The 18,464-nt window shown below is 38.8% G+C and overlaps 1 protein-coding gene and 1 long non-coding RNA gene across 10 annotated transcripts in view; both read right to left on the bottom strand.

Annotated features, from left to right (window-relative positions):
- Window positions 1-810: 810 nt before the first annotated feature.
- LOC126983606 (LIM domain-binding protein 2-like) overlaps window positions 811-18,464 on the bottom strand; it is a 72,833-nt gene continuing 55,179 nt past the window's right edge. For 3 of the 9 annotated variants that reach the window (XM_050836417.1, XM_050836419.1, XM_050836420.1), the window contains 2 exons: window positions 14,876-15,009; window positions 811-5,005 (listed from right to left, as the gene is read on the bottom strand). In XM_050836417.1, coding sequence (XP_050692374.1) covers window positions 4,718-5,005; window positions 14,876-15,009 — 422 coding nt within the window. In that variant the 3' untranslated portion in view covers window positions 811-4,717. Of the gene's footprint in view, window positions 5,009-13,345; window positions 13,394-14,875; window positions 15,010-18,464 lie in introns of all 9 variants that reach the window. The other 6 variants (XM_050836415.1, XM_050836416.1, XM_050836418.1 and 3 more) reach the window with 3 other exon arrangements.
- LOC126983609 (uncharacterized) lies at window positions 17,780-18,461 on the bottom strand. Its single transcript, XR_007736044.1, has 2 exons — window positions 18,336-18,461; window positions 17,780-18,241 (listed from the first exon to the last, which is right to left on the bottom strand). It is a non-coding gene; the product is annotated as an uncharacterized LOC126983609 (long non-coding RNA).

The following is an 18,464-nucleotide window of genomic DNA, read 5'->3' as shown; positions in this document are numbered from 1 at the left end:
CCAAACTAACCCTAAAAAGGAAGAAAAAACGAATACACTAATACATAAATAACTAACGAGGACGAAAGAAATAATAAAGCTAGAGTAAATATGCGATGATCGTTTAATAAGGAAATAAAGGGTATACGAAAAAGGATAAGTGCAGAAATGTAAAGGTAATTAATAACATACGAAGGGGAAAAATGAAAATACCGAACCTTTGGGAAACTCCAATATCTATTTATAATTTAGTTTACCTTTATTTTACTTACCTATCTTATTCAATCCCTTTACTTTGGATCCACGCTCGCTCTCTCTCTCTCTCTCACACACACACACGCGCATACATTAATGATTGAAATGTCCCACGAAATGAAATTGAGTTGAAAAATATACATAAATTTGAAGAATCATAAAATAACATGAGACATACTTACGAGCTTGACTCTATCCTACACACACACACACACACACACACAGGGAAGGGTTATAAAACACACCAAAAGGTAGATTAAAAATACGTATTTATTATCATCATCATCATCATCAGACCATTCACGCGGATAGATAAGAGGTGATAGATGCATTTTCTTGGGAGCAGGAGGAGGAGGAGGAGGAGAAAGAAGAGAAGGAGATGGGAGTGAAATAATACAACATAAAAGAAGTAGTAGTGGTAGTAGAAGGAACAGTAGTAGTAGTAGTAGTTGTAGTAGTAGAAATAGTAGTAGTAGTAGTAGTAGTAATAGTATTAGAACGAGAAAAACACGTAAATTCAAGTTAAGGAAGTACAATGATTAAAATAAAAATAGCCTGTCATAGTAGGAGGAGGAAGGGAGGGGGTGGGGGGTAACCATGCCGACTTAATCACATACAAACAGAGATTTGTACACTTTACAGCGTATAGAGAAAGGGGGGAGGTCAGAGCCACGGGGGGGAGGGGGGCTGGGGAATGGGAGGAGAAGGGGAAGAGAGGGAAAGGGAGGTGATGGTGGTGGCCCTTGTGTGTGTGTGTGTGTGTGTGTGTGTGTGTGTGTGTGTGTGTGTGTGTGTGTGTGTGTGTGTGTAATTTGGGGTTAATTTTGCCAATCAGAGAGAAGTTGAGGGTGGACATCCTTCAAAAAACTAACCATTATAAATATTTAGTTGTTTGATAATATATGTTGCTTTACTATTCGCCTTTTATGTCTTTTAGGAATAATTTTCACGTTAGTACAAAACATCTGACCCTCTATTCAGGTTTAATACGTTGCGGGTGAGGTCGAATTCAAAATAGCAATTATATATACTTTGCTTAGATAATATAAACTGCGTCGGTATTTACTTTTTCTTGTTGACTATTTTACTTTTTTTTTTGTTTCGATACTATAAACTGCTTTGATATTTGCTTTTATTTATTTTTCTTCTTTACTCTCACTTTTCTTCAGTACAATGGCTTCTTCACCCTCTTCTTCTTCTCTAGTTTATCATTAGGTTGTCTGTAAATGCGTTGTGTCTGTGAATGTCGCTCAATCTCGCATTTTTTCGTTCACATTAACAACACTCAAATGATTTTTTCCCCTCTTCTCTTACTTTCTCAAAAATAATGCGTGTACTGACGGTCTGTATAAATGTGTGTGTGTGTGTGTGTGTGTGTTTAAAGTGTCTATATATATCGCTCAGTCTGATAGCTTTCTTTTTTCGTCCATGCTCTTTAGTCCGTTTCTGCAACTGTCCTGAACAATGATCACCAGATGGCAACACTTTCCCTTCATTATCTCCGACTCCTTTATCGTGACATCATTAAATTTTACTGGGCGGCTTCGTCATTCAAGTGTCTCATTTCCAATCATTTATGTGTTGTACTAAGGAAAGATGTATATTTGATGACATTTTCCTCCTTTTGGGGGAGAATACATGGAGAAAACGTGTTCTAATATTGCCTAATTGGATGAAGGGACGAAAGTATTGCCATCTTGAGTGGATCGTTTTTTGTCAGTCGCTACAACGGGGTAACAAAATGGGCGCAAAGGACCATAGAAAATCATTACCATTAAACCTGTTAGGAATTAATGTGTCCTAAGCGCCTGCAGATATCGTTCAATCTGATAATGTGTTCGTTCATACCAGTAGTCGAAAGTCACCACAGGAACATACAAAAAAAGATGATCATAAAACCGGCGGGAAAATATACATAGTAACCTTAAATAGCGTAAATTAATAATACTTTTCACACGTATCAAAAACCTACGAACGATGCTAAAAGAGAAGTAAGTGGACATGTCAGAGGTTTAAAAAAAGTGTAGTGTGGGGACCCTTCGCAACAGGGACGCGACACTGCGTTAAATTCGATAAAACAGGAACAACAAAAGAATAATTATACAATATCCTGCCCTTGAGTTCTTTTTACATTACTGGCTGAATAAAAGATTGAATTGTTCGAGGACGGTCAGGAATTTCACTTCGTCTAAATATATAATTATACAAATATGAATTACTAAAATCTGAATAAATGATAAAAATGGCCTGTACAAAACATTCACCACCGCAGGAGAGAGAGAGAGAGAGAGAGAGAGAGAGAGAGAGAAATTGAAACCGGAATCAGACCAGAACTTGAAACCAGGAGAGCAAAGAAGAAAAAGAAGAAAAAAAAAGCGAACTCGGTACCTCAAAACACACAAACACACACAAAAAAAAACATACAAAAATAATAATAATGACAATATTTACCTAACTTAATTAACAATGAAAATGATAATTATAGGAAACTCATTATAGTGCTCACCTCCGGAACCCCTAAACTGGTCTGGGGCGCCTTCTCAGTAATTTCCGGGGGTCTGTTATGTAAGATTCAAACTCACGCATACAGTACAGTAGAGCCCTGGATAACGCGCGAACTAAGACTTTGCGCGCGAATATGGAACATGACCGCGCTATTGGAATTCGCGCTCCCTGAATTGACATTATTTGAATCTGCGCGACTTCAATTCGTGTTATATTCGCGCTAGTTACACGAAAGCAAAGGCCGCGGATTTTGATTCTCACAAGACAGTTCAGTGTTTAGTATGTGCTGTTTGAGGCTGCTTGATCCACCCACCTCGTGAAGTCTGCTATTTTGTACTGGCATTATTCGGGACTCTACAGTGCTCAACGCGTTCATCACATTGCTCGGGCCTGCTCAATGTTGCCAGATGGTCGTGCTCAGGCTCTTATATTTGCCGACTTCCAACCCTCAAACTGTCTCCTCCACCCCTTTAACTGGTTTTATATAGAGTTATCGTTAAAATGGATAACGACTGGTGTTTCTTGGCAATAGTTATGAGTCAGAAACCGGTAAAAACGATGCTCTGAGTACGACAATCTGGCAACGTTGAGGACTCACAGTTGGTGTTCGTATCTACACCACGAACACACGAAATGCGAAATTGTGAATATGACGGAACTTATCGAAAAATTATTACATCTGTTGGACTCACATAATACTAAAGAAAATTATAATGATGTTAAATATGGAGGAAAAATATATATAACAGGTGACTTTCCATCTCTTGTGGCCTACCTGTTTTCACCTTGCTATGTCTGCGTGTTCACCAAGGTCTTGTGTTGCTCTTGTACTATACGTGACAACAAACACACGTGGTCACTTGTGTATCTATATAACTGATTTCCTTTCTTATTTACATCCTTCTGTTGTGTGTGTGCGCGTGGAAAAGACAGTCACGGGCGAATAAAAAGTCACACACACACATGTACACGTCAGGAAAATACACACACACACACACACACACACACACACACACACACACACACACACACACACACACACACACACACACACACACACACACACACACACACACACACACACACACACACACACACTCGAAAATAGTTCAGAGGTAACAGAGAATGTACACAAGTTCAATAAACCCTCTAATTATTGTACGCCATGGTGTGTGTGTGTGTGTGTGTGTGTGTGTGTGTGTGTGTGTGGGCGAGGAGGGGGATGGGCTTAAATATTAAAATAACTACAAGTAACATAACATTCTCTATCTCTCTCTCTCTCTCTCACACACACATACACACACATACACACACGCACATACACACACACAGCGGCTCAAGGTTATAAATATTCCCCCATGGAAACACGCACATTTTCTCTCTCTCTCTCTCTCTCTCTCATCCTCCCGTTCTGCTCCTTCCCGTTCATCTGTTTGCCTGTCTCTTCTTAGTCTGTCTGTCTGTCTGTCTGTCTGGGGTTGGCCGCGTCCTCACCTCCACAACAAAACACTGTGTACAGACGACCAAAGTCTTGGTCCCTAGGAAAACTTTTTTTTGTTTGTCTAAATGATACAAAAGTTACAAAGCATGTACATGGTTCACCCCCCCCCCACCCCGCCCCGCCCCGCCCCCCAAGCCCCGCCGCGGCCTGTCTGTGTCTGTCTACCTGTCTGTCTGTCTGTCTCTGACTCACATAACGAAGACGCGCGCGACGAGCACACACCCACACAAACACACCTGTACATTCTTAATATACTCGTATATAATATTATTCACCACAAAACTAATGATATAGAAATGCTGCCGCTCACACTCCTCTCGTGTGCGTGTGCGTGTGTGTGTGTGTGTGTGTGTGTGTGTGTGTGTGTAGGCCGGGCGAGGTAACGTAACAACACAGGTGCGGGTGTCGTGGCGCTGGGTGGGGCGTCGGGGCGGGGCAGGCTGGGGCGGGGCGGGGCGGGGCGCGGGTCCCCCGGGGCTACTGACTGATCGCGGGACTCTTCTTGTCGGCGTCCTGGGGGGGCCGTGCAGGGTCGGGCCAGGGACCCCCGGGGCCGCCAGTCATCGGGGAGTTGTTGAATGGCGCGGGGCCGGTGGGGCCGGGTCCGGGGCCGCCGGGGCCTGCCCCCTGGGGCGCCCCGCTGCCGCCGCCGTCCTCCACGCTGGTGGTGTCGTACTGGGTGTTCTCCAGCCGCGTGATGAGACGCTCGTCCTCGTCACCGAACTCGCCGCCCATCAGGGACGGCTCGCCAACCACCATCACGTCCTGCTAACACACACGCGACCCTACTCAGTGCCCTGCTCACCTCCCGCCAGCCTACACTACTGCCTCATGACACACGCTACCAAACTCAGTGCCCTGCTCACCTCCCGCCAGCCTACACTACTGCTGCCTGCTGCCTCATGACACACGCCACCCTACTCAGTGCCCTGCTCACCTCCCGCCAGCCTACACTCCTGCTGCCTCACCACCACCACGCGACCTACTGCTCCCTTCCCATTACTCTGCACGCTGCTTCTAACACCTCTCTACTCCGTCTCTAACTCCTTTTCTGCTCTAACCCCTCACTCCTCCCTGTCCGTCCTTACCTCCCTCATTACGCTATCACACTCCTGCCTGCTTGTTCCCTCCCCCTCCCCTCTGCTACCCTGTCCCCTTCCTCTACACCTATCACAGTAACTCCCTTCATCCTCCCCCCTTACCACCTCCTCCTCCTGCTGGTTAACTCATCACATGGACTCCCTGCTAACCTACTTCCCTTGCCCCATTCACTGTCCTTCATTCTGCTATATCCCGTCTGCTTTATCCTCTCTCTCTCTCTCTCTCTCTCTCTCTCTCTCTCTCTCCTTATTTTTCCCCTACATACTTTTATAATGGGCAAAAACATGATCTTAAAATTAATAAACACTTAACTTATAAATACTTAATGTTAAACTCTCTCTCTCTCTCTCTCTCTCTCTCTCTCTCTCTCACACACACACACACACACACACACACAGCCTCCTCTATTCCTTCCTACACACGCAAAACCAGTCTGCTTCTCTGTCTATTTATCAACACCTACACCTAATCTCTCTCTCTCTCTCTCTCTCTCTCTCTCTCTCATATCTATAATAACAATAATATCAAAGCTATGTTACAATCGCTTCCCTTCTTTCCCTTTTATTTTATCTTCTGCTGCAATGAATTCGTATATGAACTTTAATCTGTTGCTAGCCTCCCTATTGATGCTGTATTAAGAATTATCTAACATTTATTTCCTCTGATTATCTGGGAAACTACTCTCTCTCTCTCTCTCTCTCTCTCTCTCTCTCTCTCACAACACCCTGCAAAATTAATGTTGAAAATCCCTGACTAATAATAATAAGGAATGGATACTATTGATGAAGAGAGAGAGAGAGAGAGAGAGAGAGAGAGAGAGAGAGAGAGAGAGAGAGCACAAAAGGATGAGAAGAGACAGAAACGAGACAATCAGACGGACAGACAGACAGACAGAACACATTAATATATATAAAACATTCAATGAAAAATAATAATAAAATGAATATCACACTACAAGCCAGCCAGCCAGACAGCCAGGTGGACAGACAGACAGACAGACAGAAACACAGACAGGTCAACACATGGCACAGGACCTGACAACACTAGCAACACCTGAAACCCCTTGCTTGTGTTGCCTTGCCCTGCACCTCAAGCTTATATGCTGTTGGGTGGTTGAGGACGAGGGAGGGAGATTAGAGCTGTTTGATACGTTAATGTTTTTTGCTTTCTCGATTCTTTTCTTCATTATTTTACTTGGATATTATTTTAACCCGGTAGCAGCGGGGATCATGTTTCTTAATGGTCCCTCTAAGCGAGAAAAATGAGAAAAAATCACCCCTCACACAAACCATTTCATAATATGCGTATATCAAAGCATTTATGATCAGATTATGTATATCTATTTTGGGGGGTTTATATCATGGCACAAATTTGGCCTGTCGCTGCTGCCGGGTTAAAGGAAGCGACACCTAACTTTGACATTAGAATTTTACACAATGTTCTGATTTTGATTACTATTTTTTTTTTTGAGGGGGGCTTCATACTTCTCATCAATCTATTTTTTTCACTATCTTTTTTATTTTTATTTTCTCATACAGGTTTTTCACTTTTTCTTAGTTTTCTTTAATTTTTCTTTATCTTTTTCCTTTTTTCCGATCTATTTTTATTTTTTCCCATTTCTTCCTTCCTTTTTCCTATCTATTTTCATTTTTTCCCATTTTTTCTTTCCTTTTTCCTGTCTATATTCATTTTTTCCCATTTTTTATTTCCTTTTTTCTGTCTATTTTAATTTTTTCCCTTGTCTTCTTTCCTTTTTCCTGTATTTTCATTTTTTCCCATTTCTTCTTTCCTTTTTCCTGTCTATTTTCATTTTTTCCCATTTCTTCTTTCCTTTTTCCTGTCTATTTTAATTTTTTCCCATTTCTTCTTTCCTTTTTCCTGTCTATTTTCATTTTTTCCCATTTCTTCTTTCCTTTTTCCTGTCTATTTTCATTTTTTCCCATTTCTTCTTTCCTTTTTCCTGTCTATTTTCATTTTTTCCCATTTCTTCTTTCCTTTTTCCTGTCTATTTTCATTTTTTCCCATTTCTCCTTCCCTTCTTTTTTTTCTTTTCTTCTTGACAGGGAATTTTGTCAACTTCTACACCTCTTCATCAATTCAATAAAGCTCTTACAAATTATCTTACTACGTACTACTCCATTTTTTTGTCCCTTCAAGGTGTTGTAATTGTGATTCTGACAGTACTAATTATGAATACCACATCATCTGCTAAAACTTAATTATGTGCTGTGACAAACCCATTTACACCTTGTCAATCAACTGTCGTGTATAAACTTTTGTTGACGTACTCTCAAGGTAAGGTTAGGGGCATACGCTTCACCTGCACATGGCCTAAGCGCTCGGGTATTAAATAATTAGGAAAGGCCAGCATGAGTATGAAGCAAGTTATTAATGTTAAATTGTATGGGCTGTATTTTTAAACATTTCAGCACCCAAGTTCACATATTTGACAAGGCTTTCGTAGGAGTTTGGGGCGTTTCCAGGAGTAGTTTTATGACCCTGGTGGTAGTGTGGCCCTTCTTCTGTACCATGAACCTAATAAGACCTTCATTAGAACCCGACTGACCCCTACTTTGACCTTTAGGAATAGCTGATGTGAGCAGCAAAAATGTCTTATAATACCTACCTATATCTGAGTTACTGTTAATTTTGGTTTATTCAGTATCGTTTGAGTTACTTTTGTTCATTCAGTAAAACACAACACAGATAACCACACAAAGAACATGAAAACTATTATTGTTACTCGAGTTCATAACGATTAATTTTCTGCTTCTAAATCTGATGCGGGAAAATGAACTACCGTAAAAGTCTGTTATGCGGACAAGCAGCGGTTACTTATTTTTTGTTAATTCGGTAAAATATTACAATTTGATGACTGCACAAGGAACATGAAAACTATTATTCTTTGAGTTCATAACGATTAATTTTCTGCTTCTAAATCTGATGCCTGAAAATGAACTAAAGTAAAAGTCAACCTGATAACCACACAAGGAACGTGAAAACTATTATTGCTCAAGTTTATAAAGATTAAATTTGTTCTTTAAATCTGATGTGCGAAAATGAACAAGAGTAAAAACTGTCAATCATCTGTTAATCGGACACACAGCAGGGGTTCCACAGCTGTTCATATTAGTAATTACTTCTGGCGTATCAAAGGCACCCGAATCAATACAAACATGTGCGTATGAAATGAGAAATATTAATTCATTTTTTTTCCGATGCTTATTTTCTGCCTCAAAAATATCAATGTATTCAGATTTTTGGATTATCAGATGCACCCAAATCAATGTACTGTAAATGACAAAGCGTATAAATATGAAATAAGAAACATCAAGAATTCACTTTTTTTTTCAGATTTATTTTCTGCCTCAAAAATATCAATGTATTCAGATATTGGATTATCAGAGGCACCCAAATCTATATAAATGACAATGTATAAATATGTAATGCATGATATAAAGAATTTTGGGTATTGGTATTTTGGGATTATTGAAAGAACACGAAGCAATATAATAGTACACATATGTAATGGGTAATATATGTATCAATAATCAGGACCGTTCATTTGTTCAGATAATTTTCCGACTAGAAAATTCAAGGCACTTAGAATTTTTTGATTATCAGAGGAACCCAAATCAATATATACGTGTTCATGTGTAAAGAGAACTATCAAGAATTTACCTTTTTTCAGATAATTTCCTGCCTCTAAAATTCAAGGGCACTGTTAGAATTTTTGTATTATCCGAGGAACTCAAATCAACATATACGTGTGCATGTGTAATGAGAAATAGCAAGAATTTACCTTTTTCAGATAATTTCCTACACTAAAAACGGACACATTGGGATTTTTTTTGTGATTTGCCGAGTGAAGAAAAAAGGGAAATTGAAAGTTGGTTCAGCTGAATTCCAAAGGTTAAAAAAATACCAAAAACCTGAATTTTTGAAGCTATTAAATTATGACCAGCTAATACTCTGCGTGAATGTACGGATGTGTTTACGATGATTTGGGCTGCCGTCCAATAGTAAACAAAAACAATAAATAAATAAATCAATGTACAAAAATTTAAATGATTGATTATACAAAATTGCTGATTCAAAACAGATGTGGTCAGATGCTATTTGTATAATCATCGGACTCTTACCGAGTGTCATTATTAACGGTAAAAAATAAAAAGAAATAAAGTATAAATATAAATGATTGAATAAATGTAAAAAATCGCTAATCCAAAACAGATGTGGTCGGATGTTATTTGTATTATCAACAGACTTTTACTGAGAGACATTGTTTACAGTAAAAAAATAAAAATAAAGTATAAATATAAATGATTGAATAAATACACAAAACCGCTAATCCAAAACAGTGTGGTCAGAGGCTATTAGTATTATCAGCAGACTTTTACCGAGTGCCATTGTTAACAGTAAAAAAATAAAAATAAATAAAGTATAAATATAAATGATTGAATAAATACACAAAACCGCTAATCCAAAACAGTGTGGTCAGAGGCTATTAGTATTATCAGCAGACTTTTACCGAGTGCCATTGTTAACAGTTAAAAAAAAATAAATAAAGTATAAATATAAATGATTGAATAAATAAATAAGTCAACCGCTAATCCAAATAGATGGTCAGAGGCTATTAGTATTAGCAGAGCACCAAGTGGCAGGCAATTCTTTTTTATATACATTTTTATAATTTTACCGAGTGCCATTGTTAACAGTTAAAAAAAAATAAAAATGAAGTAAATGAATAAATAAAATCAGTTAATAAATAAATAAGTCAATCGTAAATCCAAATAGATGTGGTCAGATCCCATTTTCATTATTATTATTATTATTATTATTGTTGTTGTTGTCTTTTTCCTATCTATTTCAGGTCATCATAATTTTTTTTTCTCTCCCCAATAGAACAACACTGATTTTTCTATATTTCTATTATTATCATTATTTATTTCTCCTCTTTTCTTTCTTTATTTTATTATTATTTTTTCTTTCTATTTCAGATCATGCTTTTTTTTCTCTCCCAAAAAGAATGACACTGATTTTTCATTTCTATTATTATCATTATTTATTTCTCCTCTTTTCTTTCTTTATTTTATTATTATTTTTTCTTTCTATTTCAGATCATGCTTTTTTTTCTCTCCCAATAGAACAACACTGATTTTTCATTTCTATTATTATCATTATTTATTTCTCCTCTTTTCTTTCTTTATTTTATTATTATTTTTTCTTTCTATTTCAGATCATGCTTTTTTTTCTCTCCCAAAAAGAATGACACTGATTTTTCATTTCTATTATTATCATTATTATTTCTCTATTTCTCCTCTTCTCTTCCTTTATTTTAGTCATTTTAATCATTTTTCCTTTCTACGTCAGGTCATCATATCTTTTTTTCCACTTCCCAAAAGAATGACACTGATCTTTTCCTCATTTCTATTATTATCATTATTATTTATCTATTTCTCCTCTTTTATTTATTTATCTTATTGTTATTATTACTATCTTTTTCTTTATATGTCAGGTCGTCAGATGTTTTTTTTCTCTCCCCAACAGAACGAAACTGACTGATTTTTCTTTCATTATTATTTCTTTATTTCTCCTCTTTTCTTTCCTATTTTATCATCATTATTTTTTTCTACTTCAGGTCATGATACAATTTTTTTTCTCTCCCCCAACAGAACGACATCAATTTTAGTCTATTTCTGTTATCATCCTTATTTCTTTATTCTTCTTTATCTATTTATTTATCCTTCATCATAACTGTACGGAAGGTGAAGGTGACGAAACCAAACGCAAACACCAACACACACACGCACGCCCTCGCACGCCTCCCTCGTCCTCGAAGAAATAAAGAAAGGGAGAAAAAAAAAATGAAGATATATATGTATTGGGGGATGCATTACAAACTATACAATAAAAAAGGTAAATATATATATATCATCATTATGTACATTAAAAACTCAAAGAAATAATGCCATAACAGTACTAGTGAATGCATGAATATAACAGTACACTTGACAAGCTACTCTAAATGTGTTGACAAATATATAACCTTGCCAGCTCCTCACTCCTGTGCCTTTGCCTAAGTAGATTAAAGACCAAACCCCAAACCCCCAGTGAGATAGGACTAATGTTTTGCAAGGCGGCCTTAGAACCAGAGCCTTAGGTATTATCAAACTCTTCGAAGGCTTAGTCCACTACAGTCGTCCCTCAAATAGTACAGTTTCCAATAGTTCGGTTTTGGTTTTATTTGGATTTTCTAAGATGATTTTTTAGAATTTTTTAATTTCCCGACGAGCAAGAAATTTAAAAATCCTAAAAGATCTTCTACGACAATCCGTATAAAACTGAAACTGAACTATTCAAAACCGTACTATCTGAGGGACGGCTGTATTCTGAAAGGCTCTTGTGGATGTTGTCGGGGTTTCCATGGGTGGTTTCCTGAGCCCGGCGGTAGTTCTGCAAGGCTTCCGTGCCGTGAACGGAACAAACACACATGATAACCCGACGTAGCTCCTCTCTGGCCTTGAAAAACGTTTGTGACAAGAGCCCCGAACGCTTGATAACACGAGTAATGAAATAGGAGTGTGCCCATCTCCGTCGCAGGGGTCATGTTGATACCGAAAGAGCCGAGCGAAATTTAAACTGATACTGATACAAGTGCTTTTTTTTTGTGGTCTGGGTGTGTCCTCAAGATTCTGACCACACCTAGAGAACACACACACAAAACCGACTATTGTATGAGCGTCAATTTAAGGTGACGATGAAACAATAATAGTTTTTTGCGGTCTAGGTGCTTCCTCAAGATCCTGAGCACACCTAGAGAACACACACACAAAACCGACTATCGTATCACCGTCACTTTGAATTTCACGTAGTTATCCTGGTAACAACAAGATGCGTGTGATAGACGTGGACAAACTCTCCTATGACTTGGCTCTCTTTTGAATGAACGTTTAAAGTCTTTGCATCATCTTCCCAACAGAGATGTGTATACAGGCACATTCAAGAAAGAACGGCAATAATACATAACTGAGGTGTGCCTGCATGTATTACTTACTCAAGGTGAAACATCAAAATACACTCACCGTATGCATTTGTGTAAAAGTCTGTCTCGTGTCATGCTCAATGCTCGAGATTTAATGTTTGACGGAGGAATCAATTTAAGACTCCAGAAAAAAGTGATAATAGTAGTAGTAGTAGTAGTAGTAGTTACCCAAAGAAAAGTAATATCCATGAAAACCTTGACTTCCTAAACTTAACCATGGAAAGATTATAAAATGGCTCCTTAAAGTGCCCAAAAGATTGCAAAAATTGACTCTCTAACTCCCCCCAAAAATGACTAAAAGATTGATTCCCTGAAATTTTCCATAGATCAAAAAACTCTACTCCCAAAAACTGATCACAAATAATAATAATAAAAAAAACTTAGCACTTCCTACCATAAAAATATTGCTAAAATCGTGACTTTTACACAAACACACACGGCAGTCAAAGTGAACTTGTAAATCCTCAAAGTTAACCCCCTGAACCCCTGTGAGTGAGGTGCGTCCGAGCCCCGCCCTGAGGACCCATACAGCCACAGGGGTGAGGAACATTGGCAAGGCAGCGGCAGCGTTACTCTACACTAGGCGGCCCGAGGCAGCGGCCAGCACAACGGTATACAAGGAGGCACTTCTAAGTCTCTCTCCGATGCAAAACACTGTCTCTGGCCCAGTGGGGGTTATGGTGGAATGGCTTGCAGTGGAAATGAATGAAGGAGTAAACCACTAAGCCACCAGCGCCACCATCCCCCTGAAGCCAGGCCGCGGGAAGGGAGGATTACGGCCCGCAGAGGAGGCGTGCCGCGACAGGAGCTATGGACGGCTGCCCTCACACGCCGCTGCCCCGACACCCCCCCCTGCCAGCCGTCGACACCCTTACAGCGAGCGGTGGCTTCCGGGCGCGTGGGGCGGGCGGCTACACCTATAACTAGACTAACTAGAGCAACCAGAAAGGCAATACTACCTAGAGATGAGATCAGCTTTCACCTCATGGGAATTATCAGGCTGGTCACTGGGGAGAGAAGCGTTCCACTATCAGAATGGCATGCAGAACACAAAAATGCCATACCAAGTGATCAATACAGTCCATGGAAGGTAATCAATGACATACGCTCACACATTACTGATGACAGCTACTGATAATCATGGAGGGACAGCTGTAGGGGTGTGGCGCCCTCACTGGCATAGGGTGCGGCAAGGGGAAGGACGGGAAGGGACGGAAGGCGAGGAAGAAGAAAAAGGAGGTGAAACAGAAGAGCGGAAGGCCGAGTAATTCACATAAATATACAGACCCCGGACACCTCTCCATCTATAAGGGAATCTGCTAAGTAGGAAGAGGGGAAGGGGGGGAAGGAGGAGAGAAAAAAAAGAGAAAGGGCAGCAGAAAACTAAATATAGACATGATATGTAAGCTAGAAAGACCCTTATCAAGCACCGTCAAAAGTGCGAGAACAGACCCCAGCCTCGTCATCATCTCGCGGTGCACTAAGAGGTAACTGTGAAGGGTTGACGGACAAGTGATCTAGAAAAGACTATGTAGATTATCCCATTCATCACCGCACCTCCCATCACCAACGCACTTCCCGAAACTAGACTATGTAGATTATCCCATTCATCACCCACCACCAACGCACCTCCCATCACCAACTAACTACAGTCATTCCTCAAATAGTACGAATTCCAATAGTTCGGTTTTGGTTTTATGTGGATTTTCTAAGAAGATTTTTTAGGATTTTTAAATTTTCCGACGAGCGGGAAATTTAAAAATCCTAAAAGATCTTCTACGACAATCCGTATAAAACCGAAACCGAACTATTCGAAACCGTGCTATTTGAGGGACGGCTGTATAAGACTCAAGCCAATTTTCCCCTACTCCCAAAGCCACGGCACGAGCTCTATAATTGTACATACCCGCACTCTACCCATGCTCCTCCTCCTCCCCCTCTATGTCATGATTCTTCTATTTTTCTTTCTCTTTCTCCTGTTCCTTTTTACTCTTTATTTCTATTCCTCGTTTTGTGTGTTATTCCTTCTTCTCTATCTGATATTTTTTCTACTTTTCTGTTTAACTTTTCCTGCTCTTAATTTTCTCTTTCTTTTGATATTTTAGTTTTGTTCTTTATTCCTGTTCCTTGCTATCTGTTTCACTCCTTCTACTCCTCTTCCAACTCTACTTCTTCCTCATTCTTTAACTCCTTCCTACTCCTTCTGTCTTTCTTTTCCCTTCTCCTCCTCCTTCTCCTCTTTCAATTCTACTTCTTCCTCATTCTTTCCCTCCTCCTCCTCACTTTCCTGCTCCTCACCTCTCCTCCTGTTCTATTCAACCTGTTCCTTCTCCATAGTTTCTCCCTCCTCCTCCCCCTTCTCTTCCTCCTATTCTGCTCTACCTGTCCCTCCTCCATATCTTCTCCCTCCTCCTCCTCCTTCTCTTCCTCCTCTCCTCTGTCCCTATGCCAGTGATGGGGGCCACACCTTACCCACTTAGGCTACTTACGGAAACTTGTGTGGCTAGGTTGAAATTGGGCCCTGGCGACCTCTTCTTGCTGGAGCCCGTGGAGTTGGGCGTTGCGTTCTGGCCGGAGGTTGACCCTTTTCTCTTCCTCCTCTTGTTGGGCGCTCGCTGGGTCTCTGTGGTTGTCGGGTCGGGGGGGAAGAGAGAGGAGTGGTTGGGTTAGGTGGTGGTGGGTGGGTGTGGTTATAGGGGTGTGTGGGTGTGCTTCTTTTTAATGTGTTTTCTTACGGGTGTTGTCGAGTTTGCTACTGTTTTGGTTTCCTGTTTAGCTGTTTTTTTGTGTGTTTTCGTTCACATCGTACAGTAAAAGTCCATTAATCTTACTTTAAATATTCAGGTAAATTATTTTTTCATTATAATTTCCTCCCTTCAAGAATTCAGTGACATTTTTCTTTTACAGCTAAAGAAACAGCTCCAGGAAAAAAAAGAAAAAAAAAAAAAAAAAAAAAAAGAAAAAAAAAAAGCCCGCTAATCGCTATTTGAGGTAATATTTTATGTCTAATGAATTCTGTTTTTTGGGAGGCTAATAATTTCTGAGCCTCAAAATTCTGTCTTTAGGAGGCTAATAATTTCTGAGCCTCAAAATTCTGTCTTTAGGAGGCTGATAATTTCTGAGCCTCAAAATTCTGTCTTTTGGAGCCTGATAATTTCTGAGCCTAATGAATTCTGTTTTTTGGGAGCCTCATGAATTCTGTTTTTTGGGAGGTTAATAAATTCAGTTTTTTGGGGAGGCTAATAATTTGAGCCACATGATTTTTTTTGAGGGTGAAAATTTCTAAGCCTGAAGATTTGTTACTTTGGAGATCACAATTTCCTGCCTTCAAGAATTGTTTTTCGGGAGACTAAAATTTCCGAGCTTCAAGAATTCGCTTTTCGGGACAGTAAAATTTCCGAGCCCCAGGAATTAACTTTTTCGGGGGTCATATATTTTCTCTTTGCATTAACATATACAATTTGAATTAACAGGACAGTAAAATTTCCGAGCCCCAGGAATTAACTTTTTCGGGGGTTCTATATTTTCTCTTTTGCATTAACATATACAATTTGAATTAGCAGGACAGTAAAATTTCCGAGCCCCAGGAATTAACTTTTTCGGGGGTCATATATTTTCTCTTTGCATTAACATAAACAATTTGAACTAACAGACTTTTACCGTGTTAGCCTCTCTTGCTGACCTATGTATCTTTTGAGCCTGTGTTTTCTTTTTTATATTGATTTTTATGTGTCATTTTCCACCTAAATTTTAATGTATCCTTTCATTTATTACTTTTTCTCCGATCAGCACCTTATTTTCTCACTTCAGTCACATAAAATCCCTCCTATTTCTTGCCTATTTGAAATTTCAGAGATCACGTTATAAGGTTCACTCGGCTACTAAACTTCCATACTCGTGATTATGTATATTGTCACCCTCATAAAATAATCGCGTAAGTCAACTTTCATCGATTTCCAGGTTTTTGTCTACATCAATTTTTCAACATGCGACACCCATTTTTACAGTTGCCTTCGTCATTCAAGGGTCGAGTGTTGTAGAATTGGCCTTTTCATTTCTGCCTAAATCTTAAACCGAATGAGACAATGACGGTTCTTTTCCGATATTCTGAAAAGTAGAAAATAAAGACTTTGGCAATTTGTTTACGAAGGTGATGATATGATAGCTTCCTCACTCTTGATATCCATGTATACAATAACTTAATCTTTGCTATGTATTCTCTGTATGCTTTTAAATTTGAATGCTCCCAGTTTATTTGAATATGCTTTTAGTTTCCAGCGTGTACAGCGTCCTCACTAAAAATGCGACTTATCATTTTATATGCTCTGAAACGCTACAAAAATCCTTCTTTCGTTTAATGTTGTCACTGTTCAGCGTTCCGCCCCGTAAAAGTCTCCCATAAGCTCATTCTTCCGGGCTAGAGCTTGCCGGTTTTCCTTGCTAAGTCGCCCTCTCTCGGCTCACTTTTCCGCCACTAAACCCTCAATGCTGTGTTTTCTTTCCTTCTTGGCGCTGTGAAATGACGTCCCTTCTCTGTGTTGTCTATTTGAACGACCTGAATATATGTTACGCGAATTATTTGTGGGCTTTTATTTCTCGATCTATCTGTCTTTTATCTCGCTATTTACCAGCCTTCCCACTTATTTATCTATCTCTATCTATCGGTCTTTTATCTATCTACCTGTCTATCTATCTATCTGTCTGTCTATAGCTACAATGCTCTTTTTTTTGTCATTTTCTCTTGCTTCTCTTCTCGTTGTTGCTTATTTTAAATCCCAGGATATATGTTACTAGAATTGTTTGTGTATTTTCATTTCTCTATCTATCTATCTGTTAATCTATCTATGGCTCCAGCACCTTCATTTTCTCACTTCCGACAAATAAAATCCCTCGTACCTATTCCTTGTTTGAGATTTCAGAACATGTTGCAAGATATTTTTGTGGTCTTCGTTTTGTGTTTCTTGTGGACTTGGTTCTTGTTCGCTTCTTACTTGAAATTTCAGAACATTAGATTTTTTGTGGTTTTCCTTCTCTGTTTCTTGCAGATTTGCTTCTTGCTTCATCTTACTTGAAATTTCAGAACATTAGATTTTTTGTGGTTTTCCTTCTCTGTTTCTTGCGGATTTGCTTCTTGGTTCATCTTCTTACTTGAAATTTCAGAACATTAGATTTTTTGTGGTTTTCCTTCTCTGTTTCTTGCGGATTTGCTTCTTGGTTCATCTTCTTACTTGAAATTTCAGAACATTAGATTTTTTGTGGTTTTCCTTCTCTGTTTCTTGCGGATTTGCTTCTTGGTTCATCTTCTTACTTGAAATTTCAGAACATTAGATTTTTTGTGGTTTTCCTTCTCTGTTTCTTGCGGATTTGCTTCTTGCTTGAAATTTCGGAACATATAATATTTTTTTTGTGACATTCCTTTCGTATTTCTTGCGGATTTGCTTCTTGCTTCATCTTCTTACTTGAAATTTCAGAGCATATAAGATTTTTCCGTGGTCTTCTTTTTCTATTTCTTTCACCTAACTACCTCTCTCTCTATATATATATCTGTCTAACTAACTATATACCTGTGACACCTTCCTCTATATAGCTTGTCTATCCAACTAACTAACTATCTATGCCTGTGACACCTGCCTCTAACTTCAGCGTAAAATTACTTCTCTTCGCTAATTTGAAATGCTGGAATACATGCGTCGGGTAATGTTTAAGTTGTATGATTTTCTTTGACCTTTTCCATCTGTTGGTCTGGTGAATATTCCGAAATGTCAGGATGCATTCTATAACTTGGGTCGTTGCTGTCTTTTTTTTAATCTTTGTTTTCTCTATCTTTTTGTTATTTATTTTATTCTTCTTTTTATCTTTGTTTTCTCTATCTTTTTGTTATTTATTTTATTCTTCCTTTTACATTTGTTTTCTCTATCTTTTTGTTATTTATTTTATTCTTCTTGTTACATTTGTTTTATCTATCTTTTTGTTATTTATTTTATTCTTCTTTTTACCTTTGTTTTATCTATCTTTTTCTTATTTATTTTATTTACAGTAAGGAAACAGCTCAAGGGAAAAAATAAACAAATAAATAAA

Source organism: Eriocheir sinensis, chromosome 54 (assembly GCF_024679095.1).
Source record: "Eriocheir sinensis breed Jianghai 21 chromosome 54, ASM2467909v1, whole genome shotgun sequence".
In the NCBI taxonomy this organism is placed as follows: domain Eukaryota; kingdom Metazoa; phylum Arthropoda; class Malacostraca; order Decapoda; family Varunidae; genus Eriocheir; species Eriocheir sinensis.
The sequence above is the reverse complement of the archived record's forward strand: the minus strand, read 5'-3'. Positions and strand labels throughout refer to the sequence as shown.